We start from the raw sequence: 26,574 nt of genomic DNA, 5'->3' as shown, positions 1-26,574 counted from the left end.
TAATGGGAGACACCAAAAGGCATCCCGTTGTAGTTCGGAGAGCAGTGTTCTGACATGTCTGTAGCCTCCTCGGCGTTTCACTGCATCCAAGAGGCGGTAATTCAACGGCCCCTATGGCTTTTTAGTTCTTAAGCCGCCCGAGAACTGTTTTCACTCCTTCTTTGACAAGTGGCGTGACGATAATGACGTCACGATAAATTGTTGGTGCGGTTTTACTTTCTTCATCGCTGCACTACTTTCTAGCTCTGCACTAATTATACTCTTTACAAACCAAACTTTAAAGATTCAACCAAGTATACCGAAAAATTGAGATGAGATGACGATTCTAACAATTAAGCCCACTTTTTCTTATTAATGAAAAAAAATTAATAATTAACGTACAATAATTTTAAGAAAATAATTACAACAAAACATATAAACGATTGAAGATCCCAAACTCAATAAGAATTTGATTGGATGAGACATAAAAATATATGAGTATATATTCACAAGAATATAAAAATTCGGTAGGATCAATTAAAGATTATTAAATTAAACACATTTCTTCGAATCATAAATCTATGAACACAATATCAACCCCTTGCGATTTAAATACTTGTTGTGATATCTATTCATATATTTTTATACCCAAATTAACCTACCTTCACCCTCACAGCTTTTCCGAATTTCAATGCATGCGCGCCATTTCAGCTCTCCTGTACCATTTCGATCATGGTCAATAAATTTTCTTATTTTTGATTGTGTTGAATGACTTCCTGCCATGCATTTAGGCGCTTGATAAAAATATTCACCGAATTTATGTGTTCACATATCGTATTTTGAATTATGAATTTTCTCTGTTTAGCCTTTTTAGCTTCGATCATTTGCCTCGATCGCCTGCGTTATTTACGGAAAATAAATGTAAACAAACCATTACGAAAACGTCGGTGAAATTAACGGAAGTTTTGTTCTACATAAATGTGAATATGTGTTTATAAATACTATAACTGGAATCAAATTTAGAATTTTAAAACTTGTGCAGGAAAGATTGATTGTTTATAAAGAATTTGCAAGGGAAGCGTTTACTCAATCTTGTTATAAGCATATGTCTGTATGTAAATAAATGGTTTTCGGAAGTGAAGTGGATTGTAGCGATAAATTTAGGCTACTTTTCTCGCATTCTTTTACGTTATTTATGAATAATCAATATGAAATTCGGTACTATTTACATCAATACTTTGTTGCCGACTCACATAAAAACACGAGATACTTAGGTAGGAAAGTCAGAGACATACTAGGCAACTACAAAAATAACCGAGTTCAGTTAATTTAAGAACGGTTTGAGTTGAACGGATTTTTGGCAAAATTCAATTCAATTTGTAGCCTTAAGAAAGTTCCGCTCTCTTGGTAAGCGAGTGTAAGAGTTAAAACCAATTTATCTCAATTTCCGGCGAAACTTCGTCTCCTACGAGGCCTGTTATATACCTCGTACAAATAATTATATGTTCCTGTTTTTTCGCTATATATGAAAAACTATCCTGTTTCTGAAATTGAGCATTTCTTTGGTGATATGTTGTTGTTGTGAAATGACCAAAATTTTTGCTTTCTCCTTTCATTCGTTGTACCGTTGCTTTCAAAATGTGCGTGAGCTTTCGGTACTGCGTAGTAAATAATTATATGTATGTGCACATCAGTGCGAAATGATCGCAACTTCTGATAATAAAAAATTAGTTTGAGATATTTATTATAAGTATGTAATTGTTCAAAATAGTGGAATTAATTTAAATATTTCGACATTGATTAGTTAAAATGCCTCATGAAACCAGTTTGACAGACCCTGAACAAGGTATCATTAAAGGAATACATGATAGCGGTGCGAATATCACCAATATCGCAAAAAAAATAAACCGACACCGGAACTGCATCTCTAAATACCTAAAAAATGTAAGTTAACATGGTACAATTCGACGAAGTGGGCGGAAAAGCAACATCGTTTTGCGTTGCAAACGGAAAATACAAGGACTTGCTGTGGTTGATTTAATGAGTAGCGAAAAAATTTAAGGTCATATGTGTCTCCAAATAAATGACAGTCGAATAGTGCAAAGAATCCATAAAAATCCATTACTGAAACATACCCCCATGGTGCCTAAACCCAAGCCTTCACAGCGACACTTGAAGGCTCACATGGAGTTTGCAAATAAGTACCGTTTTTGATGTTAAGAGTGGCATAACGTAATTATTAGTAATGAAAAGAAGTTCAATCTAGATGACCCTGATAGTTGCAAAAGATATAGGAGAGATATGCGCCAGGATCGGCGATCCTGTTTTAAGCGAGGGTTTGGCGATGGCAGTGGGATGGTATGGGCTGCGTTCTGCCATAGGGGAAAGCCATATAAGTTCTACATCTCTACCCTAATGAATATTCAAATGTATGTGGGTTTCCTGTAGAGTGAATTAATAGAATTTGGTGGCAATTTATAAGTCGAAGACAGGACTTTTCAGTAGGACAATGCTTCAGTACACACAGTTTAAGTCACCAAATCCATCTTTACGGGGCGAAAAATGCCTGTACTGTCCGCCTTAAGTCCGGCCCTAAATCCAATTGAGATCCTCTGGGGTATCGTCTCTGACAAAGTGTTTAAGAACGGTATACAGTTTGAGACAGCAAGGACCTTAAAAGGGCAATACACTAATATTGATCCAGCCCACCTTAAATTTTTGGTGGATTAGATGCCATCCCGACTTAATTCCGTAATACTGAATAATGGTAATAATATTGGCTATTAATATCATATATACATAATCACTAAAAATTATAAAAAAATAAAAATCAAATATGCATATATAAATATTTATTGCTAAGACTATTTTTGATTTAACTTCCTTATTACATATATTTGTAATTTGTTACCCCTTTATGTTTTATTTTGTGAACTTTATCTGTAAATAAAACCACATACCCAAAATTTCGATATCAGCTTTTGTACTTTTTTAATCAAGAAAATACATGATGCACATATAATTATTTGTATGAGGTATATTCTGGCCTAGGGCAACACTAAGTGTTGCCAGGTGCAATCGGGCATTTCCATTGGAAAGTTTGACATTTTTTAGCATAACATCACTCAGAACGTTTTGTCATTTAATCGTGAATTGTTTTATTTACAGGGAATTAAAAAATTCATCTCGGCCAAAAAATGGAATTAACTCGTGAACATTTTCGTGCGATCATTTTTCACAACTTTCTACGTGGATTATCACGACAAGAGTGCATCGATGAACTAAAATCTTTGTATGGCTATGAAGCACCATCCTATAGCACTGTGAAAAACTGGTACAACGAATTCAATCGAATTCTGTGAAGGTCGTCCAAGGTGCACCAAACTACGAAAATTGAAAGAAGCAATGAGCATCAACTTGATTTTAGAGCGGTTTAGTGTGGTTTTTTTTTGGTTCTGGTTTGGTTTTTTCCCCTCCATTTCGATGACGTCAAACTCATAAACTCATGTGTCACCGGCAGGTATAATGCTCTCCATGAATGTGTGGTCGGAAGTAGCACGATCAAGCATTCTAATTCAGGTTTGTCGGGACGAGTCGAGTTCGAACGGTCTCGCGAGTGTTGTCGAGCTCTCTAGCACTTGCCTGACGATTTTCAACCACCATATCCTTCAGGTTTATAATAGTTTCATCAGTTGAAAATGTCGAAGGTCCTCCAGAATGAGACATGTGTGCAACGATCTATCGACCATCTTGTGTTTTTGATAAAATTCGGTTAGAAATACAAGGCTGAAGACAAATTCTTTGTTCGATGTTTTTATCCATTGGAAAAATCGCAACGATCGCAGAGGTGTACCGAGTTATGCAACTGCTGTAAACAAACTGATTTACAGATCGCGCTCATATTTGGCATAGTAATTAAGGATACTCCTACCAACTTAAGAAAATACATTTCTTTTAAATACCAATTACCCGAGGAAGCAGAGGAAGAGGAAGAACAATTTCCTGATGTTTTTTTTTCGATTTTTTGATTTTCTAATCCCTTGAGCCGAATTTTCACTACAAAATTATTCGTCAATAGTTACGGAGATATGAGCGTATTGGAATAAGTTTTTTGAACTTAATCTTACGTGCTTTCTCGTAAAGATGTAACCCTATAACTATTTCGATTACTTTTAGTTTTTAGTGAACGAAACTAATAAACTCTTCGGCATTTTTTTGCAAAGGTATACAAATTTGGTCATGAATAGAACTTTTATATGTTGTCTATTAAGGCTCCGATGTCGATAATGTTTTGTGTTGAAACGAGTCGGTAAGGAAAACAGCTGGCTTTATAGGCTTTGGATATATTTGTCAGGTAATGGTGAAAGGAAAACTGTTATTAATAATAATTTCGATTTTTTAAGCCACTCTGAAGTAATCCTCACACAAAACGAAGTCGCTATTTTTGTCAAATATCAATATTCTGATCAGTCCTTCGATAAATTATAATAACATTCATCCACACTATAATAATATTATTATTATTTTTTAATTAAATTTTTATGCAGAAAAATCTTGCTTATTGCCCATCGGCTACGGGATCAAGGAGATCCTAACTAACTAAGTAACGCATTTTTTCTGACTTGCAAGGGAATATGAACCCTCATGATAAGCTTTTGAAACTCGACTGCGCCAATTTTTTTGCCAACTTGTTTAACTTTAGCACCGAATCAGGATGCTTTGTGGTTTATACATCGCTTAAAAAACTCCATTTTGTGGTTTATTTGTTTGATTGATTCCCTGTCTTTGGAGCAGCACAAAAAATGTTTAAATTGCTATGTGTGGAGCACGCCGACAGGCTATCGAACTTTAGAATAAATTGCTGTGCCATTGAAGGACAAATTTGTTTCTCTTTTTATGCTTATTTATTTTTTTACGATTTTGTTTATTTATTTCTGAATAATGCAATTTCAATTTGAAAGGCAACAGGCAAACGGCGTAATTCGCAAATTGAATGCGGAAGGCGCAATAAGCATATTCAAAGTAAATTATTTGTACATACATTACGACACACACGTATTATATACATATATAGATATGTATGTATGTATGTAAGTATGGTATGTTGCCGCGGTTGGTGACTTCTCGCAGCACGCAAAAATTTGCATTGACTGCCCGTCGCGTCTGGCGCTCGCTTCTGACTCATAGACGCGTTTTTGTTGGCGCAGCTGTTGTGTCGCTGTTGCCAGTTTAGCTTCAGCTTGTTTTGGCTGTGTTTTAGAATGGACTCCTAGAAACTGGAACTCTTAAGTGTGGTGGTTACTCAATATATGTATGTACATATGTAAATGGTCTTATAAGTTTATAAAAGGGGGTTTCAACAGGGCTGGCCGAAGTTTAAAGTGAGATGTAATATTTCAAAATTATTGAAAGATACTCTGCAGACAATTTTGTTTGAAAGTGGTTTAATTTTCTTATTTTATTTTATTTGCATAATAGATGGCAACTCCTTTCAATATTGTCAAGAGAAATATAGCGGAATGTATCTTCTATTTAAATTGTAGTAAAATCTTTGTTCTATCAATTTTAATGATTTAAAATTTTTAAAAAGTGGCAACCGCATTATTATAAAAATTTTCGACTTTTTTTCTTAAAACTCGTCGGCTCAAATCAAATTATTTCTGTCAAATTTTTTCAATTAAATTTTTCAAGTCGGTGACTCTTCTAAAAAATATCCTCGGCACCGGTGGTCTAAAAAAATTTGAAAAATGAACGTGGCTCTGACAGTGTGTAAATGGTTAAATTCGGATTGTAACCCCACCCACTCTTCATATAACTGTTTTGTTAAAAACTTTTAAAAATGCGTATTCTACACGCGAAATGGTATGGAAGACATTTATAGAAGCCGGTGTCAAATTTAGACGAAGGGCGTGGCATCGTCCACATTTGGGTAAAAACCTATATCTCTGGACCTACTCGACCAATTTTAATCAAACTCGTAGGATACTATTATCTTGACAGTCCTACATCACTTTGCGCAAAGAGGTGAAATCAGTCAAAAACCACTGTCTTTAATTTCATCTGATTCTTTCACTTTCCAGTACACAAATCGAGAACCGGATACCGATAACACTTTCCAGAAATAACGCCTTAAAGGTTTTTACAAGTTGCAAGAATATAAAATGTTCCCGAACCTAGCTTTTCCTTATTTGTTAAATTTTGTGTTGCAATTCGACTATATTTATAAATTTAATAGATTAAGTTTTTAAACATATGGCAACTACCCGCAAAAAAAAAGCGCTGCAGCTGAATGACCATATTGTTTAAATGTTTTTTCATGTGATTTAGTTACTTTTACTCCTTAAAGGCTACAAATAACGGAATAAGTGAAACTTAAATCAACTTTTTTGGGTTTAATTTCTTATACATATATTAAAAAACAAAAAAATACATTGTTCAACAATTTCGTGACGTAACAGTTTTGCGTTGAGAAGAACAAGCATAGAAATGCATACAAATTGTAAACAGAAAAGTAAATACTTTTTGAAATTCCCAAAATAATATTAATTCATTCGTCTTTGCAGGAAAAATTTCAGTGGAATGTTTAGAATATTGTTGCGAGAAAATATGTATATAATTACTTTTAGGCACATCCACAATAAATAGAGTAGCATGTGTGGAAATTGTTCAAATGAAGAAAACCAGTGTAAGTGTACTGTTGTATTTATTTAAATTTCTAAGCATAAATATATTAATTTTTTATTTTTTATGCAATTAAAGGATCGAAAACGAGTTTTTTCAGTTTTCCGGCCGATTTAAAAGTTGCCAAAAAATGGGTGTTATTTTGCAAAAGAAATGATATATTTAATACTAAATTAATAATTTTACAATTCTTTTATCATAATTTCATACATCTGATACATCTGAACTTATAATATATGTATATATTTATATACAACACAAGAAACGTCTTCTCCATTTGAATCACAACTTTAATAGACAATTTTATTATCAATAGGCCGATATATTTCTTTAGAAATGATTCAAATCTTTTCACTCAACAATATTCAATCGCTTCACTAAAAACTTTTCATTAAAATCGAAAGAATTAATAATATTTTGCGAATTTACAAAAGTGTTTACTTTTCTGTTTACAATTTGCAAGCCATTTGACAGTTTTTCACTCTTGTTTTTCTCAACACGTAACTATGACGTTTCGTAATGGCGGTCGTCGTAATCTTGTATTCTATCATTCTTGCAAAAATCTTTAAAACTCGTTTAACGGTATGCGTACATTGTTATAATTCGTTTATGTTACAAATTTTAATGAATAAAATTTGTTAAAAGATGGCAACGCTGCTAAAAGTATCATATAATTTCTTTTTCTGAAATATCTACAATTGTATGACCATATATTATAGTTTCTTTATGATTTCTATTTTTTGTTAAAATTATCAAACACGTGGCAACCCTTCTTAAATATGAAATATTTATTTTTGAGGTACTTATTACAACATTATTTCCCAACATTTCTACGTTTTCTATTTTTTGTTAAAATTTTCTAACAGGTGGCAACCCCTCTTAAACATTATAAATTTATGTTTGTGATTCTTATTACTACAACATTATTTCCCAACAGTATTCTAACTGGAAGGTGATATTTTCGACTTTTTGAGGCATCAAGTTCAAAACTAAAATTCAGTCACCCTGTATTAACTTAGGTTGCCATATATGCTGGTGTATAAATAAATATATACATACATATGCACATTAAGGTGGGCCAAAAATAGTTTTTATTTTTTTTCTTGGTTACCATGAAAATCTCATCCGACATGACAAAAAACAAGTTCTGGTAAGACCTTAGCTCTTAATATTAATATTAAGAGGTGCCTCATCGATATTTTCGATTTCCCATTTAAATAACACAGGAAATTTTGTTTTATTTTGTTTGGATTTTTAATGTACACAAACAAATAATTGGTAAGCGAGAATCAACACTTATTCTTATAAGAAATTTACCGATCTACAAAAAAGGTCTCGAACATTTTTGAGCTGAGTCAACTCATTCAAAGTTATTCGAAGTTAAAGTCCAACAGAAAATTATAAAAAATGATTTCCACAATTTTTCATCTTATATTACAAATTAATGGCTAATAAACATAACAAATCATATTTTTCGTAAAACTTATCGTGTGTTTAGCGATGTAACCATGGAATTTTCACAAAATATCGATAATCGTTTAGTAAAATCAATTTTTTAAGCACTTAATTTAAACATAAACTTTGAACTCTCCTCTGTGTGAGTGACTTAGAAACATTAACGTTGCCTGAAAAAATAATGTGTCCTATTTGCTCCTTACTCCCGGGAAATGTAAATTAATAAGAGCCTTTTGTCAGTAATTTTTCGATTGATTATTTCAAAATTAAAGTAAAGTTTTTTTGTTACAATCGGGAAATTTTTGTCGGTGATTTTTAACAACTTGCAATAAATATTGCAATCCTTCTTCATTTTTAGTAAGACATTTGTTGTACTCCTCTATTAAAGCAACACCTCTTTCTGCTACATCATTGACCACGCTCAGACGCTTAAAAAATTCCTGATTCTCTGGATAGCTTTCATCCTGTGACCAAGATTCCACATTTTTGTCAATGAAGTCAGTAGGTAAATCGAATGTTTGAAATATTTCTTTATTATTCAAAGCTTGAATCATTTCCCGTTTTTATGGGTAGAGGCACATTATCATCAAAAAGAGAAATAATGGCCAACTGTTCACTCAAATACCACAGGTGATTTTTCATTTTTGAACAAGCTGCTTTGATACGGAGCTATTCACAGTTTTATACTCAACTAAGTCTTGCATGAATGGTCATTGTATGGTGCCAGAATCGCAGATGGAGCAGTGTACCAAGCTTTTAAATAAATTTTAACGAGAAAAATACAAACTTCACGTAAGCCATTGAATTTTCGTTAGTTGTTAGTTAGTTTAAATTCTTCTCTAAAGAGAAACATTTTTTACGAATAAATGGCTTTCGCCATCCAACGAGCATGATGAACTGGACCTGGATATTTAAACGTAAAGTTCGGTTTTGTCTTTTCCCCCAAAAAAATCAGCGATATCTCCAGTAGTTTTTTATAGTCATCTCTTGGTTGACAAACCTGTTGATCAACTCTTGATTCAAAGCTTTTTCTAATTCAGCACAAGACCCATGATGAATTCCTAAAAATTAAAACAAACATACAGTATTTATTATTGAAATAATTAGCTTATATCTCATTGATAACTGACCTGTATTGACAGGTTTGCAGCTCATTTTTAGATAACAGCAAAAACTTGCAATATTAAAACATTTCACTTTACTGTTACTAAATACATAAACAAAGTTGGAGAGATTGGCGCAAACTTGAATGGCTTAAGCGGTAAAATACAAAAATAGTAATGAAAATTAACAATTAAGTTCAGCATGACTCGATTGCATAAATTTCTTTTATAAATTAATTAAATAAAAATGAGATAAATCGAAAAAATATGATTTGTTATGTTTATTAGCCATTAATTTGTAATATCAGATGAAAAATTGTGGAAATCATTTTTTATAATTTTCTGTTGGACTTTAACTACGAATAACTTTGAATGAGTTGACGCAGCCAAAAAATGTTCTGGACCATTTTTGTAGATCGGTAAATTTCCTATAAGAACAAGTGATGATTTTCGCTTACCAATTATTTGTTTGTGTACATTAAACATCCAAAAAAATAAAAAAAAATTCCTGTGTTATTTAAATGGAAAGTCGAAAATATCGATGAGGCACCTCTTAATATTAATATTAAGAGCTAAGGTCTTACCAGAACTTGTTTTTTGTCATGTCGGATGAGATGATTCATGGTAACTAAGAAAAAAAAGAAAAACTATTTTTTGGCCCACCTTAACGTACATAGTTACCTCCATCTATACAGCAGTGAGTGTTATTTAATATTTTCAACCACTGGCGATCGTGTGCGCTGTTGGTCTCCCTAGTAATTGCACTCCGACAGGGGCATCTGTTGTCGCCACAATTCCATTCCGTTGCTGCATACTTTTTACGATTTTATTTTCATTTGTATTTCACCAAAAATAATCATTACTCCGTAGCTTATTTTTTATTTTCACTTTTATTTAACTCAGTTGATTGCCCTCAATTTGTAGCGTTTCTATTTTGTTTAAATGCTGGGTCAGAGGTTTACCGTTATACGAAGCGCCACATCGTGATAGCGCAGCTGAGGCGAGCGCACTTTGTTGCTGACTGCGTTAATCATAATTATTCATTATTGCTCGCTTTTATTGTCTGGCACCTTTGATCCTAGAACATGCGAAAAATGCGAAAATTTGCAAAGCAATGATTTTTCGAAAATAAATTATATTTCAAGTTATTTTTAGGTAATTTCAATTATTTCAACATTTTAATTGTTATGATGTTGGAAAAAATAAAAATTATTAAATTATTTAAGTATGAAGTGAGTTCTTTTGCGGAATATGATCAATAAATTGGAGGAACTACGCTATAGACTAGCCAAACGCCGCATCTGTTAAACTGACCGCCAGCGACTGTTTCGCTCTGAGCAAGATTTTACTCAAATAAGGAAGTCGAGTTAGAAACAAACCATTGTTTTAAAAGTCTCCTAGCGGTAACGAAAACTTTGAGGTCAGTAATAAAAAAATCATTGATTGATGGTGACTATTTCGAACAGTATAAGCCATATTTTTATTTAAATATTCTATGTTGTTTCATTGGTAGGCCAAAGGTGGTTTGGTCTATATAGCAGTTATCAGTAGGTAACCTGTTGCACTTCTTTTTCCCGTTATGTTTGAGCGTAAAGTCGTACTCTTTCGCTGGAAACATCCAGATTATCCATTTGAAATCAATTTAAGAGTATCCCCTGATATTTTTTAAAGTTCGGTTTTATTTACTGTGAGCGTCAAAAATAAGTAAACAGCAGCTCTATCAATATTAAAGTGTTTATAACAACGCAGTCTTTAATGCAACAATAAAAAGTTGTATTACAGAATTCAAGGCTTATACATACATATTATAAGAGTTTAACTTAGTATAAATAATAAACAAAAATTAAACACAGTCAAAAATAATTCGCTTAAAGAAAAAATACTCTCGTTTTTTCGCGTCAAAAAAAGTAAACAATAGAAATTACGGTTGCTTGTTTTAATACTTATTTCCGGGAAGCGCCAAATATCCTTTGACATCGGGTAAACCAGTAAATGCCAGTACAATCAGGAGAACTTTGCACAAAAGCGGTTTGCATGGACGAGTACCACGCCGAATGGCCTATACATCAAAGACGAATAACAGATGAACTTGAAATTTTCAAAAAAGTATATAAATCAGGCTGAAAATTTCTGGGAAAACATTTTTTATGCAGACATTTTTATACAGCAAATTCGAAATATTTGAATCGAAAAAGTCTCCCAAAATTTGGAGATCCAAAAATAAAGCCTTTACTGATAAGTGTGTTACCCACACCGTAAAGCACGGTGGAGGATCGCTTATGGTCTGGGGCTGTATGGCAGCATCTGATGTTGCGTATTTGGTTTTTATTGAGCCCACGATTAACACATTGGATTATTTCAACATTAAAAAAAAAAAAATGTTGCTCAAAGCATTGAAAAATTAGGCCTATTAGGAAACTGTCCAAATTTGTTAGTGATTGGCTGTTATATCAAATACCAAAACTCTGGATAACCCTCCTCAGACCCCAGGCATTAATAATATCGAGCTTCTGTAGGAGCACCTTGACCGAAAAATCAGGCAGAAGGACATTTCAAGCAAGGACGATCTAAATAAGGCTTTGATTGAAGAATGGAGCAAAATCTCCCCAGAATTTAGAAAAAAAAATGCAGAATACATGCCCAGAAGAGTAAGTGATGTCTAGAAGTCTAAAGAAAAGTAAACAAAATACTAGAATGAATATTAATTTAGTTTACGTACATAGATTTTAACTTTACAGAACTCTGTTTACTTTTTTTGACGCGAAAAAACGAGAGTATTTTTAGTTTATGTGAACTATTTTTGGCTGTGTTTAGTTTTTGTTTATTATTTATACGAAGTTAAACTCTTATAATATAAGCCTTGAATTCTGTAATACAACTTTTTATTGTTGCATTAAAGACTGCGTTGTTATAAACACTTTAATATTGATAAAACTGCTGTTTATTTATTTTTGACGCTCACAGTATATTTGAGTTATACCAGTAGTTTGTTCGTTTCGCCACTCTCTGTACTTGAATTTTCATTCGAGTGCGAAACAAGGTGTACATGTTCCGTTGGCAACTTATGTATCTATTTTATAGATTAATCTGTTCTAAGAACAATTTTATTTATAATTCGTTTTTTCCTTTCCTTCAGCTTTGGCATGCACCGTATTTTTTAGCAACAATTTCGTGCTATAAAATATTTGCAAAAAGTATTCAAAAATTTTAAATATATAAGGTGTGTTCCAAAGTAAACAGGACTTTTTAAATCTAGCGCCCCCTGGCAATCTATATTTCGTCTAGTGAGAATTTCATGACATTTCATCTATTGGAAGTGAAATTATTGCGTTTTAAGTGTCAATATGTTTGTGTTATCGGTGCGAAAATGAGCTTCGAACAAAGAGCCAACATTAAATTTTGTTTTAAAATTGGTAAAACTTTTACCGAAACGTTTCAATTAATGAAACAAGTTTATGGCGATGATTGCCTATCCCGTAGCAAAGTGCACGAGTGGTTTCAACGTTTTCAAAGTGGTCCTGGGGACATAAATGACGACCAACGTGTGACCCAATCAAAATCCGTGATCACCGGAAACTCCATCGAAACTGTGTGTAGATTCATCAAAAATCAGCCGAAATCATCATTGAAATTCATGGAAATGAATTGAACATCTCTAAAACATCGATTTATCGGATTTTGACCGAACATTTGGGCTTACGAAAGGTGTGTGCACGGTTTGTTCCGCACAAATTGACTGACGACCAAAAATTGCACTCATCGATCGACGCTTGTGACCGATTATATGACCAAAAACCACATTTTAACCATTAACCACTCCCCGCATTCACCTGATATGGCACCATGCGACTTCTTCCTTTTCGGAAATATACATTTGCCCATGAAAGGAAAGCGTTATGCAAACGTAGAGATCATTCAAAAGGCTTGCACCGGCATACGGGCAGCCATACCGGCCAACGAGCTAAAGCACTCGTTCGACATGCTTTTGGACCGTGAAAAAAGCTGTATTGAAGCAGAAGGAGACTATTTTGAATAAAATAAATTGATTTTGCCGAAAAAACCATTTGTTCTGTTTTTTTTAGTTCTGTTTACTTTGGAACGGACCTTGTAAATAGTTGCCGGCTCTTTGACTTTCCCTTTGCCCTTGAAATCTAATCATAAAACATTTATGACTTGGCTTTTCTGTTTAGTATTTTCTCAATATTTAAGAAAAAAATGCATTAAAAAGTTAATTTATGCACTTCTATGATTATCAAATGAAATCACTTTCTTAAAACGTGCTTTCGCTAATACGTAAATTCTCATATCTCTGACGCACACTTGAATCTAAGGTCATGCCTGCACGTAAGGCAAACATTTTTATTTTGATCAAATAATTGCATAATATTTGGTTTTAGTAATCACCTAATATTTATTTTTAAACAAATTATTAATATAATAGATTATACATATAAGAGTAATTAGAAATATCAGAAAGAAGCGTAAGTCTTCTTTAGTTAAGAAAGGTAAGTGGTTTATGTGGAATAAAGTAGGGTTCTTTATTACCATTAAAACTCGAATAAATTGGCCTTGGTAACTTAGGTTGCCCTCACAAACGGAAGTGGGGTTAAGATGTAATATTGCCACAGAAATATATTCCCGCTATCGGCAAGTTTAGTACGGAGAATATCGTTATTTTAGAATTGCTTGAATATTTTTTACAAGAATTCTTTAGAATTTGGTTGTTTGGTATACATATTAGACTTGCAGATGTATGTATGTACCTACATATGTCCCATTAGAAAATTCGGACAATGTTTGTGCCACCAAATAATTCTATATAATATAATGTGGTAAAAGTCGACTTTTTTGAACCACAGACACACCATTATTCCTAACAACGAAACAAATCTTGACGAATATACATATATACACAGTTTTTTAAGATGGCTAGAATTTAGAAAAGGAAAGTTCTCATACCAGCTGTCAACCGGTATTTTTAGCATTTAATTTCTGTAAGCTGTGGAAAATCTTTATATACAGACGTACCATAAGTCCAAGCAATGCTTAAACTCGTGGAGACTGTTGTTGATGATATCAAGAACTGAAGCTATCGAGCTGCTACCTAGTTATTGTCATTTGATTTTCGTAAAATCCGTGTTCATAAATTCCATAACAAAACCAAATGTTGATCACTTCATTCCTTTTGCTTTTGACTTAAATTTATATACTTTTATAGTTGGCCCCATTTACCGTGTATGGATAAGTTCCGAACGTAGTACTTATTCGATACATATGTATGTATATTTCATGATTAGAGAACAAAAACAATTCATTAATCATCGACAATTGTTTTTCGAAATCTACATTAAGACCTATACACTGAGGCTCTACAAGTTTGAACCAATTCTCATTTTGCCGCTCCGATTGAGGTATCTCCAAAACATGCATCAACCCGTTCTTCAGTTGTCAAAAAATGTTGACCTTTTAGGATATTTTTTACGTACTGAAATAAAAATAAGCCACTCGGTGCCAAATCAGGACCACACGGTGGATAACTCACCAAATCGATGTTTTAAGTGCTCAAAAATGCAGTTGTTTCACACGCGGTATCAGAGCTTGCATTGTCATGGTGAAGAGTAATCCGTCTTCGGCTTGATTTCTTGAAAGACAACTGGCAAACAAATGGTTATGTACCACTCAGAATTTACCATACTGTTCTGTCCAGTTGTTCCAGAAAACAACAGCAACCATTTGCTTGAAAGTGCTTCGTGCGCGAACAACTTTTGTTAGAAACTGCCGACTGCTACATACTTTCGGGCTCATTCTTATACCATAATTGGGTCATTCGTCATCTGTCAAGTTGTCATGGACATGTTTCAAAGCATCGTGATCGTATTTTTTTTAACATACATATGTATCTATCGACCAATCGACACGAGCCTTTTTTGAGCGATCAACAAATTGTGTGGGATCCAACGTGAACAAATTTTTTGATTCTAGACGGCCTTCACGGAATTCGCCTTAGAGCGATCTACGACTTCATTTGGATCATTTGGATGTACTATTCTCTGCATAATAAAAATAATTTTAACCATTAATAAGCTTCTAAAAATGTTATCCAATAACTACTCAGTACTGCATCTATAAACAACTTTGCTTGTCTCCTTTTTTGGCAACGTTATGAAATAGTCGTAAAACAGTTATCTTAAAACTATTGTTTAAAAAAACGACTCCGATCTTTTTTCATCACTAACTCTCTTTTAGGTCCAAAGAACCCGTACCAAGTTTTATCCAGATATCTAAAGTTTAACTCAGCGCACACTACATACTCTTATCGCGAATATATGTATAATTTTAATTAATAACTAAATATTCAGTTTGCCCTACATTCAATTGACGTCGAAATTGGCAAGATTATTCTGACATACAAACATATATATAATATACATAGTATATATTGTATAAAACGGAGGTATATTCGTATATTAGAAATTGGTAGATAACGTCTAAGCACAATTTCCAAGTTCAAGTTGAATAGCTCGTAGACATGCCTACATACATACATACAAATCTACACATGGTATTCATTTCTTTGTTTGCCTAGTCGCGTGCGTGTGTTCTTGTGCGTGTGAATTTCAGCGGGCAGCGAAAAAATTCGTTCTAGATTTGGTCCTTGACAATGAACTTGGAATTGTGACAAGCAAACAAACGAGCAAACAAAAAATTATCAGCAAAAAAATAATAACAGTGGTATTTTCACTCTATTTAGTTAGATTGGACATTGCGTCCATTAATAGATTAAAGATTAATTTCTAAATTGTTCTGAATTGAGATTTTTGTATTACTAGAAAAGACAAAGTACTATTTTTATTCTTTTTTGTTGAATATGTACTTCATGAGCATGTGTGTGATTAGTAATAATCGTATTGAGTATTTTTTTCATATATTTTTTGGCGGATAAGATCATAATGATAAGATTGGTTTGCTCATCGCATTGGCTGAAGTCTCAAATTTTCTAATCTTATCAAAGTAATAATTTCTCAAATCGTTTGGATACATTTAGTTTTTAACTGATGCCAATTCTGCCAAAAAATATTTTTAATTCTAAGCTTTCTTAATCCTCAACTGGTGCTTTTTATACCCTTGGTATATTGAGTCCACCACGTTTCTTATAGCACGCAAAATGAAACGTCAGAGATCTTATAAAGTATACAAGTATGTACATATATAGTACCATATACTACATATAAAGATTTGGTACTGGTTTTTTCATATTTATTTGAATTCATAGTTAACATTTTTTATGTAATAATAATTTAGGCATTTTCGTTGCTAAATATATTTAAAATTTACTAAATTATTTTTATTTTATTTACAGGTCTGCAAATATTGGAATGTGTTGGCCTTGGATGGATCAAGTTGGCAGAAAATCAATTTGTTTGATTTTCAACGTGACATCGAGGTGAGTAAATATCGTGTAGAAACTTCAATTCTAACCTATAAGTTAAATCAATTTCAATTCTTTATCACAGGGTCCAGTTATTGAAAATATATCCCAACGATGTGGTGGCTTTTTGAAATTCCTGTCATTGCGCGGCTGTCAATCAGTTGTTGATAAATCAATAAGGTATTGAAGAAATATTTTTTGTATTATTTTCCACAAACATTTTCTAATACATTTCTATTATACTTTTGCAGAACATTAGCATTTCACTGCCCCAACATAGAAAACTTGGACTTATCCGAATGCAAGAAGATCACCGATATATCGACACAGTCAATAAGCAAAAACTGTGTACGATTAGCAGCAATCAATTTGCAATCGTGCTCTAATATAACCGATGATAGTTTAAAATATATATCGGATGGTTGTCCGGTAAGTATCTGACTAAATTAAGTTTCCATTTTGTTAAGTGCGTAATATATGCATTTAAAAGATGATCCCTTTTAAGGTTCCCTATTTTTTTTAAGGAAAACACAGAAAATTCAAATTTAATTATGAAAATTATTTCTTTCAAAAGTTTGCCGAATGACGGCAAATGGCGAATGATGTGCGTTATGTTTTGCTCCAAGGCCTGAATCAAAGTGGGATTGTCCGCATAGACTTTAGACTTTACATATCCTCACAGGAAAACGTCTAACAGTGTGATATCACACGATTTTGGTGACTCAAAACGTGAAATTATCTGCTCACCGAAGTGTTCTCTCAATAAATCAATTGATTGATACGATGTGTGGGAAGTGGCGCCGTCTGTGGCGTGATGTCCCCGAGATCACGAGCTTCAATTTCAGGCATCAAATAGTCGGTTACCATAGTCCGGTAATGGTCTTCAATGACTGTTACGTTCTTACCGCCAATATTTTTGAAGAAATATGGACCGATGATTCCACCGGCCCACAAACCTCACCGAACCGTGTTTTTTTCGGGATGAAATGGCAGAAAATTTTGCTTGTTTACATAATCACAGAGCCAGAAATGGGCTTCATCGCTGAACAAAATTTGGCTCGAAAACGTTGGATCTTCTTGGAACTTTTCAAGAAGGCAAAGAGCGAAGCGATGTCGCTTGGGGAGGTCGGGCGGCTTCAGTTCTTGCAAAAACTGTATCTTGTACGCTTCCAATTTAAGATCTCGATGTATAATGCGCCAAGTCGGTCCATACGTCAGTCCGAGTTGCTGCGGACGGCGCCAAATCGACTCTATGATCTTCGTGTACACTCTCAACTACGGCTGCTATATTTTCTTCACTGCGTGCTGGACGTCGTTTATTCGGTTGAATATTATTGAGTAATGCATGGGTGATGGTGTCGCGAATAGAATTCTCAGTAGGCCGATTATGTTGACCATAAGTTGAGCGAAGCGCGAACGTGAACTTTCGTATTAAAGCTTAAGTTGTAAAGGAAGGCCTTTCATGCGTGATGTGTCAAAAAAATTTAAATTAAATAAATGAATATTGAAAAAAGTACATCTACTTGGATCACCCGTTATTAATATCCGTTGTTATGCTTCATCAAATATTTGTCGTAGATAAAAATGAAATTTAACAAGTACTTCAATTTTATTTCATCAATTCTAAAAAGCTTATACTAAAGAGCTTATATTTGCATCTTCTGACAAATTTTATTTCTTCGACTTTTCATTCATAAGCTGCATAAATATGCACATATATGTATACTACATATATATGTACATAAATTTGCATTTTATTTTCGCCTTGTCTTTGCTGACATTCATTGATTAAACAATTAAATTTCGCGGTCCAAGAGTGAGAGTTAAGCCATGCTCCCTGCGTTTTGTTGCGCTCTCTCTTTACCAATGCTAAATTTACCGTTTCAAGAACCTGCTAATTTTAGTATTTTCATTCAATGAGCACTTTAAACGCTCCCACACCAAATCACGATTCCCTCAACTAAGGCTAAGCACTGCTAAAATTGGTTGTGAAGTCGCTTATATTACAACAACAACAGAGAGCTGCATTTCTGCAAGCGCTGCGAAATTCTTCACCCTTGTTGACAAGGATATCTAAAGAGCGCGCACTGTTAGGCCTACACTAATCCGAGAAACTCACTTTATTGTGTCAAATATTTCGCCTTTCACAATTTTACTCTCAAAAAAACGAGCTCTGTGCTCTTCTTTCCTAATGCTCTCTCTCTCGCCAAAACCTGCGCTCCACACAGTTCTCTCTGTTTATGTACAAATTTGCTTCCATGTCCTTGCCCATTCTGTTTCGTAATAAACAAATAAATTTAGGGCAAGAAGAGTGCACTAAGCCATATACACGCGTGAATACATATACGCGAACACACACATTTGCATAAAGGCAAATGCTCATTCATTTAAAGTTTTTTCGACACTTTTAACCTCCACACATTAGTGCTTGGCATACATACATATATATGTATGTATATGTATATACAAATATGTAAGTATATACACATACATAGTTACTTATTTGGTTATTTCACACTGTCAGCAGTGCCACTGGCTTCGTAGGCATTTCTCCAAAATGCACACAAGAATTCGCACACATGCATTTACACACACACACGTATATGATATTCAGCTATGTTGCTACATAGGCTCTGCATTTCGCATTCTCAGACTTTTGGCATACCACCGTAGACATACATATAAAATTTTTGGCCTACTTTAAGGCGCTTTGGCTATTTTTATTTTTTCAACCCCACACTCAGCTGCTGCAGCATAACTTTTTTGCCTACACATGTATGTATAGCGTGTGTTCTGTTTTTGTTGTTGTTGTGTGTTGCTATTTTGGTTGTACTTCTCTGCCTACGCCTTTCACGCAGTGAGTTCATGTTCATGCCATGTTGCGGCATGTGTTTGAATATATGCATATGCATATGTACACGTGTAAATATTTACATATTTGCATTTGTATGGGTGTTTCATGTTTTAAAATTTTGCTGGCTGTTGGCGTGGTTGTAACTTGTGGGGTTTTTAAATTGTTCTCAAAATGTTGGACTTTTTTTTGGCTTACTGTCGTCTCTAGTAAGGCGGTAGAGTAAGTTGATTGCCATTAGCTTAAATTATGTCAGCTTCTGCGTATGTGTGCGTGTGACATGAGCGAAAATATATGTAGAATGAGTTCTGGATTGGTCGTCTTCTATATATAGAAAAGTATTTTTTTTAATTATTTTCTTTTATTAAAGGCTTGATTTGATTATTGTTATTAAATGGTCCTGATAGTCCAAAAGCATGTCGAACGATTGTATTATCTCGTTGGCAGGTATGGCCGCCAGTATGCCGGTGCAAGCCTTTTGAATGGCCTCTACGTCTGCATAACGCTTTCCTTTCATGGGCAAATGCATTTTTCCGAAAAGAACTAAGACGCACGGTGCCATATCAGGTGAATGCGGGGAGTGGTTAATGGTTATAATGTGATTTTTGGTCAAATAATCGTCCTTCGAATGTTGGATTCTGAGCAATTGCGCACACCTTTCGTAAGCCCAAATGTTCGGTCAAAATGCGATAAGTCGATGTTTTGGAGATGTTCAATTCCATTTCCATGAATTTCAATGACTTCGGCTGATTTTTGATGAATTCACGCACAGTTTCGATGGAGTTTCCGGTGATAACGGATTTTGATTGGCCCACATGTTGATCGTCATTTATGTCCTCACGACCACTTTGAAAACATTGAAACCACTCGTGCACTCTGCTATGGGATAGGCAACCATCGCCATAAACTTGTTTCATCAACTGAAACGTTTCGGTAAAAGTTTTACCAATTTTAAAACAAAATTTAATGTTGGCTCTTTATTCGAAGCTCATTTTCGCACCAATAACACAAACATATTGACACTTAAAACGCAATAACTTCACTTCCAATCTATGAAATGTCATGAAAATGTCTCACTGGACAATCGATAAAGATAGCAGATTCTAACGCACCAGTCGACACTTGCTGTTCCTGTTTGCTTTTGGAACACACCTTGTAAAACCTTGCACTAATAGTGTCTTTGTGAAATATGCCACCTTATTTACTTTCAGAGTGGTTGGGGAAAATTGCACCATAACGGCCAGATGTATCCAATTTTTCACATGACTCTCTTAGATTCATTTTAATCATGATACACTGATTTACTCTTAAAGTTGAGGCCACTGACTTCGAATTTCGGTAGTAAATTTTAATAATTTTTAGTCGTTGTTGGATATCTTCTTTTGTAAGGTATTCAATAAAAGTGATTCTGTGCGCATTCCAAGATACAGACACCATAACATTGCCCAGCCGATTCTTGCGTTTTTCTACGCTTTGGAGCCAGTTCATCGGGTGCAGTCACTCGGGTGACTGCGGATTGGACTTCAAAGTGAAATGATGTGGCCATATTTCATCCATTGTCACATAAAGAAGCAAAAACTCGAGTTTTATTACGCTTAAACATCTCCAAAAATCGTCGTTTCAAATTTTTATATTGATGCGATGTGTGGGAATTGGCTCCTTCTTGGTGAAACCAAACGTCGCCGAGATTACGAGCTTCAATTTCAGGCATCAAATATTCAGTTATCATGGCGCTATAACGGTCGCTTTTGATGCTTACGTTCTCACCGACATCATTTTTGAAGAAATATGGCCCGATGATTCCACCAGCCCACAAACCACCCCAAACCGTTGTTTTTTCTAAATCAAAAGGCAGCTCTTAAATCTCTTCATGTCGTTCTTCGCCCCAACGTCGGATCTCAAAAGCCCATAGAGCGAAGCGATGTTGCTTGAGAAGGTCGAGCGCCTTCAGTTCTTGAACAAGCTACATATATTTTATTCTCTTTCAATTTAAGGTCTCCACGTAAAAGGTGCCAAGTCGACCCATACGTCAGTCCGAGTTGCACGAAGCCCGAAACACATTCTTTACAGAACGTAAATTTTCGTAATAAAGTTGAACGATTTGTAAACGTTGTTCAGGCGTAAGTCTTTCCAGGATGAAATGCCAGACAATACTAAACAAAAATAACATGACAGCTTGATACGATTCGTGCTTGATCTGTAAAAAAGGCTATTGAAAAATGTAACTTTACCTGGATCACCCGTTAGTACATACTTGTATGTGATCTAAATCGTATGAAATCGGATGGTTATAAAGTATTATATGTTATTCTGGCTTTTTCTTATGAATTTTATTTTGTATCTTTCAGATTTTTTTTTGGTTGCGCGAATTTAAATACATTTGTGCATTGTTGATATATATACATATAATCTGGCGAAATCGTATATACATATACAATTTACGTATATACATGGTATATGCCTCAAATTTTGGTTGAAGCTCTACAAAATGGCCTTGCACATGCAAACCATACGGCCAGAGCGGTTTATATGTAGTTCAAGTGTATTACGTAGAGCATGCATTCATGCATACATCTATACAGATGCATAGAAGATATATATAACGCTGTTCTCATTGCATTGGCCCACTTTTGAGCTGCAGTACATAGATGCATACATATGTCCATAGTATGTATGTATGTTGGTTATATGTTTGTATGTAGTTCAGCAATAAGTAATGAAAAAGTAAAATTTACTTAGATCTATATTAGCATATATATGTTATATATAGATGTATATAAAAATATGCATTTGTAATATATATATATATAATATTTATGTACAGACTATTTTAATATAATATTAGAGATAAATAAAAAGAAAAGAGTTTTAAAAAGTATCCTATATAATATACAATATAAAGTATAGTACATATTAGAATTTTTTTTTTTTCAAATTTCAGATTTAAAATATTCAATATACACTCATTTCGATCTCCGTGTAATAATAATAAAATTCTGACCAACCATTCAATTTCCTATAAATGGTGATCAACATTTCACTGAAAAATGTCAGAAGAGATTACATACATATGTATACCATATTTTTAATAATATGGCATGCTATTAGACTCACAACCAACCAATTCAGCTATGCCAAACGCCTAAATGTAGGCAATGAAAATTTTTCTCGCTTCCATTTCGAACTTCTTCAACAATACAAATATTTGCTGTTATTTCTTTTATGTTTCTTTTTTTCGCATACTTACATACATGCTCATGACTCTACCCATCAATGAATATATGCATTTTATAATGCAATCAACTGGGGTTACACGCTGTAGTTCTTGGCATTGCAGTAGGCTGTGTCATAAGACAAGGCGCGCACACAAAGAGGAGCCAACATTTCGGAACAGCGCCATCTCAATGTCCTTCGCGCAGGCTGCTTGGGCACATAATGTGTAGATAAGCACATATGTATATGTACAGAAATATATACATATGTTTGTATGTCAGTATGTATGTCCATATGTATTTATGTATATATCTCTATAAGTATGTATGAATGGCTGCTTCCATTGGTTTATATATAGTTGCCCCACATTTGCCATAGCCATGGTCCCGTTATATACATAAGTGTCATTCATGGAATATGTATACTTTTGTGTATGTGCCTCTTTATGTGGTATATGTGTATGTTTCGGTGTGTGCTTCTTGGTTATGAAAAGATTTTCACTTTCATGGCAGCATACATACATATGTACCTACAAACGTTTATAAATATTAATGTGTGCATTCATTTCTATGTATGTACATGTACATATGTATGGTTTTGCATGCGAATGGATAGTACGTATTTCCTTCCTCCTTTTTTGTGTGCTTCCTTTTATATCATTTTCCGCCTACTTTTTCTTTTGTAAATGCTTTCTATTGTGAATAAATGCCTTGCATATCAACAGTTGTTGCTATTCTTGGATATTTTGTTATTGTTATTGTTGTTATTATTATAATGCATACATACGTATACATATACGTATATAGTCATCCCGCTGCATGGCAATCTTCCTCTGCGCTTCGTCCACTGTCGCTTTCACCTACCTTCCCTTCGTTGGCTGCGGAGTGTTCAAGGCCAACAGGCTAAGCGACCACTCTTCGCGCCGAGCCAACAACCAACTAAACAAATGCATTCCAATGCTCCCACTCATGGTGACAACAAAAATGTGGTTGGCGTGGTGTAGAGGGGTAGGGTATAGCTGGCAGCGTTATTGGCGACCAGCTCAATTGGTTTTTCGATATCCGCGCGTGTCTTGTAATACACCCTGCTTTGCAGTGAAATAGACATGCATTTGTTGGGATCAATAATGGACTTTACTGCATTTACTTATATGCGATTGTGTTGCCGCTGGTCGGCAATTTCCTCATATTGCATTTAATTGTCACGCTCTCTTTCCCTGTCATTCATTTTCTGGTTTATCTTGCTGCAAACTGTGACTGTGTGAAAACAGCTGATTTCCGTTGCTTGCTCGAGCTATTTAGCCGAGTCATTGTATACTTTTGGGTGTAATATTTTAGAAAAAAAAAAAGAAATATGATGAGGGAAGGGAAAGTACTACTATACCGGTACTAAAGCTAATATTACATAACATAACGGAAAATCGATACAAATCGATGTAAAATCGCATTTTAATCGATTTCAAGTACTTGCCCGAATAAAAACCTGGTTAATTCCGGTAAAGTAGTGCCGGCTGTCGTGGGAATTTCCCTTTACAGACGACGAACTTGAGTTGCCGCGAAAATTGAAAGTAACCCTTGCACAGAATCGTTCTAGATATTGTAGCGGGTTAAATTCCCACTTATCCAAAATCGACGCCGACATATCAAATATACATATGTCCAGCATGCATATGTCCGCATGACTCTAACCACTTCTTTGCATGCCCAGCTAACCCTACATATCTGACACTCCACTCCCTATAGTCTGACACCGTCGAAGCAGCGCGCTTTCTGACGTCGATGACAACTTATCTGAAGCTTACCACCCTAACGGGGACTAGATAACCATTACAAGAACAACAGAAGTCGGTTTTAAGTAACCGGAACGGACCCAGATTTTTATACGACTAAGGACTGTCAAGTCGGCACCAATCCTCCAAATTAGTTCAGGACACTTTACTGCAGCTACAACAAAAACAATATACTACTGAAAACGGAAAGGAAATTGTTGATGTTGTTGCCGTAGCGGCTGAGAATATTTCTGCAATAATTTTAAGGAATGCTGCCGTGTCGACCGATTCTTCGATCGGATAAAAAAGCAGATTTGTACCGCTTACGTAAACCTGACCTTCGCGGGAACTGGGAAACTATCGCGGAAAAGCCTTATCTATTATCGCTAGTAGTGAATAGTGTACTCTTAGTAACGACCTCCTTGTACGTATTTATGTTCGGCTCTGCTTTGGTTATACCGTTTCTATTGTCATTTGAAGCCTTCGAGTCTTCGTTGGTAGTGTCTCAATGAGCAGTTTAGTTTGTGTTGTTCTTCGGAAATATTTGTGATGTTGACTTTATCGTTTCGAAAGGAAACCCGGAATGTCCTCTTAGCTTAGGTTTTCCTATTATGATACGTGTTCGGTCGAGGCTAGAATCATAGGAATATGATCCACTTGGAGGAGTTACTTTACTAACAAAAATATGCATTAAAAATACAATACAATAAATTGATTTATATTATTTTTTTATCGATTAAAATAGGGTTATGTCGCCGAAATAGCAGCCTCTGTCCGATGAAAATCCGAGTCAAGTCGCTTTACGTAGGGAATCAATATGTATGTCCTTGAGTATTTACTTTAAAATTTTAACCTAAAATGTGTAAAACGATGCTCATATCTATCTTCTTGTCGATACAAATGTGGACAAGGAGAATTCGATGGAGAAGAGGCGTAGTGAGCTTAGTGAGCTTCTTCTCGGATGGGTAGATGCTAGAATGCCTGAAAACTGCTTAACCGATGGGCTTCCCGCTCACGTCGCAATGGGACTTGCTTTCCCATTGTCATATTCCGTTCTAGAACTGGACCTATGGTAGGGTAGGCGCAGGATGACGACCAGCCTCTGCAAGACTGCGAGATCCTTCTGACCTAGAGTAGAACGTAGTGCCATTAGCAAAGCTCATCTTGTCGGAATCGTATGAGTTCTTACTAGACATTGTCCAATAGACTGTAAGGTTAAAAATTCCGCCGCACACAAACTGTCAAAGTGGACTTTTTCGAAAATCCAACCTTGCAGTTGACTATAATTTTTTTTTTCGAAATATATTGATTATACTCAACATATTTTTAATATTAAAAGCTAACTTGGAATATCGCCTAGAAAAGGACTGTTACTCCGATATTTTTGAACCTAACCTATCTAAATATTCTCTCAATACTCATCATCTCCGTAATTATTCACTTTATTGACAAATATTCTCTTCATTTTCTCGCTTTTACAGAACTTACTTGAAATCAACATTTCATGGTGTCATTTAATCTCAGAGAATGGCGTTGAGGCCTTGGCGCGCGGCTGCAAAAAGCTGCGCAAATTCTGCAGCAAAGGTTGTAAACAAGTCAATGACAATGCCATCACCTGCCTGGCTAAATTCTGTCACGACCTAATGGTGCTCAATTTACACAGCTGTGAGGTATATAACAATATATAATACAACAACAATGCCAGAAATTACAGCAAATTCCTATTTTCTTTCCACAGACAGTCACCGATGCCTCGATACGACAGATCGCCGCCAACTGTCCTAAATTACAAAAGCTTTGCGTTTCGAAATGCGTCGAACTCTCCGATCTCTCGCTAATGGCTCTCTCACAGAATAATCCATTGCTGAATACGCTTGAAGCATCTGGCTGTCGTAATTTCACCGATATCGGTTTCCAGGCCTTGGGCAAGAATTGCAAATACTTGGAACGTATGGACTTGGAGGAGTGCAATCAGATAACCGATTTAACGTTGGCGCATTTGGCAACCGGTTGTCCCAGTTTAGAGAAACTGGTAGGCATGCGCTGCAAGAGGCGCCATTTCTGAAGATTAGATTTTCTATGTATTGTCTTATAT

The 26,574-nt window shown here is 34.8% G+C and overlaps 1 protein-coding gene across 2 annotated transcripts in view; it reads left to right on the top strand.

The window, feature by feature from the left end:
- Window positions 1-26,574, top strand: part of LOC120771509 (F-box/LRR-repeat protein 20) — a 123,239-nt gene that overhangs the window by 94,699 nt on the left and 1,966 nt on the right. For both annotated transcript variants that reach the window (XM_040099564.1, XM_040099565.1), the window contains exons 3-7: window positions 16,579-16,662; window positions 16,733-16,827; window positions 16,899-17,076; window positions 25,961-26,149; window positions 26,218-26,511. In XM_040099564.1, the coding sequence (XP_039955498.1) occupies window positions 16,579-16,662; window positions 16,733-16,827; window positions 16,899-17,076; window positions 25,961-26,149; window positions 26,218-26,511 (840 nt within the window). The remainder of the gene's footprint in view (window positions 1-16,578; window positions 16,663-16,732; window positions 16,828-16,898; window positions 17,077-25,960; window positions 26,150-26,217; window positions 26,512-26,574) is intronic.

This window comes from Bactrocera tryoni, chromosome 3 (assembly GCF_016617805.1).
Source record: "Bactrocera tryoni isolate S06 chromosome 3, CSIRO_BtryS06_freeze2, whole genome shotgun sequence".
Classification (NCBI taxonomy): Eukaryota; Metazoa; Arthropoda; class Insecta; order Diptera; family Tephritidae; genus Bactrocera; species Bactrocera tryoni.
This window is presented reverse-complemented; position numbering and strand designations above follow the sequence as displayed.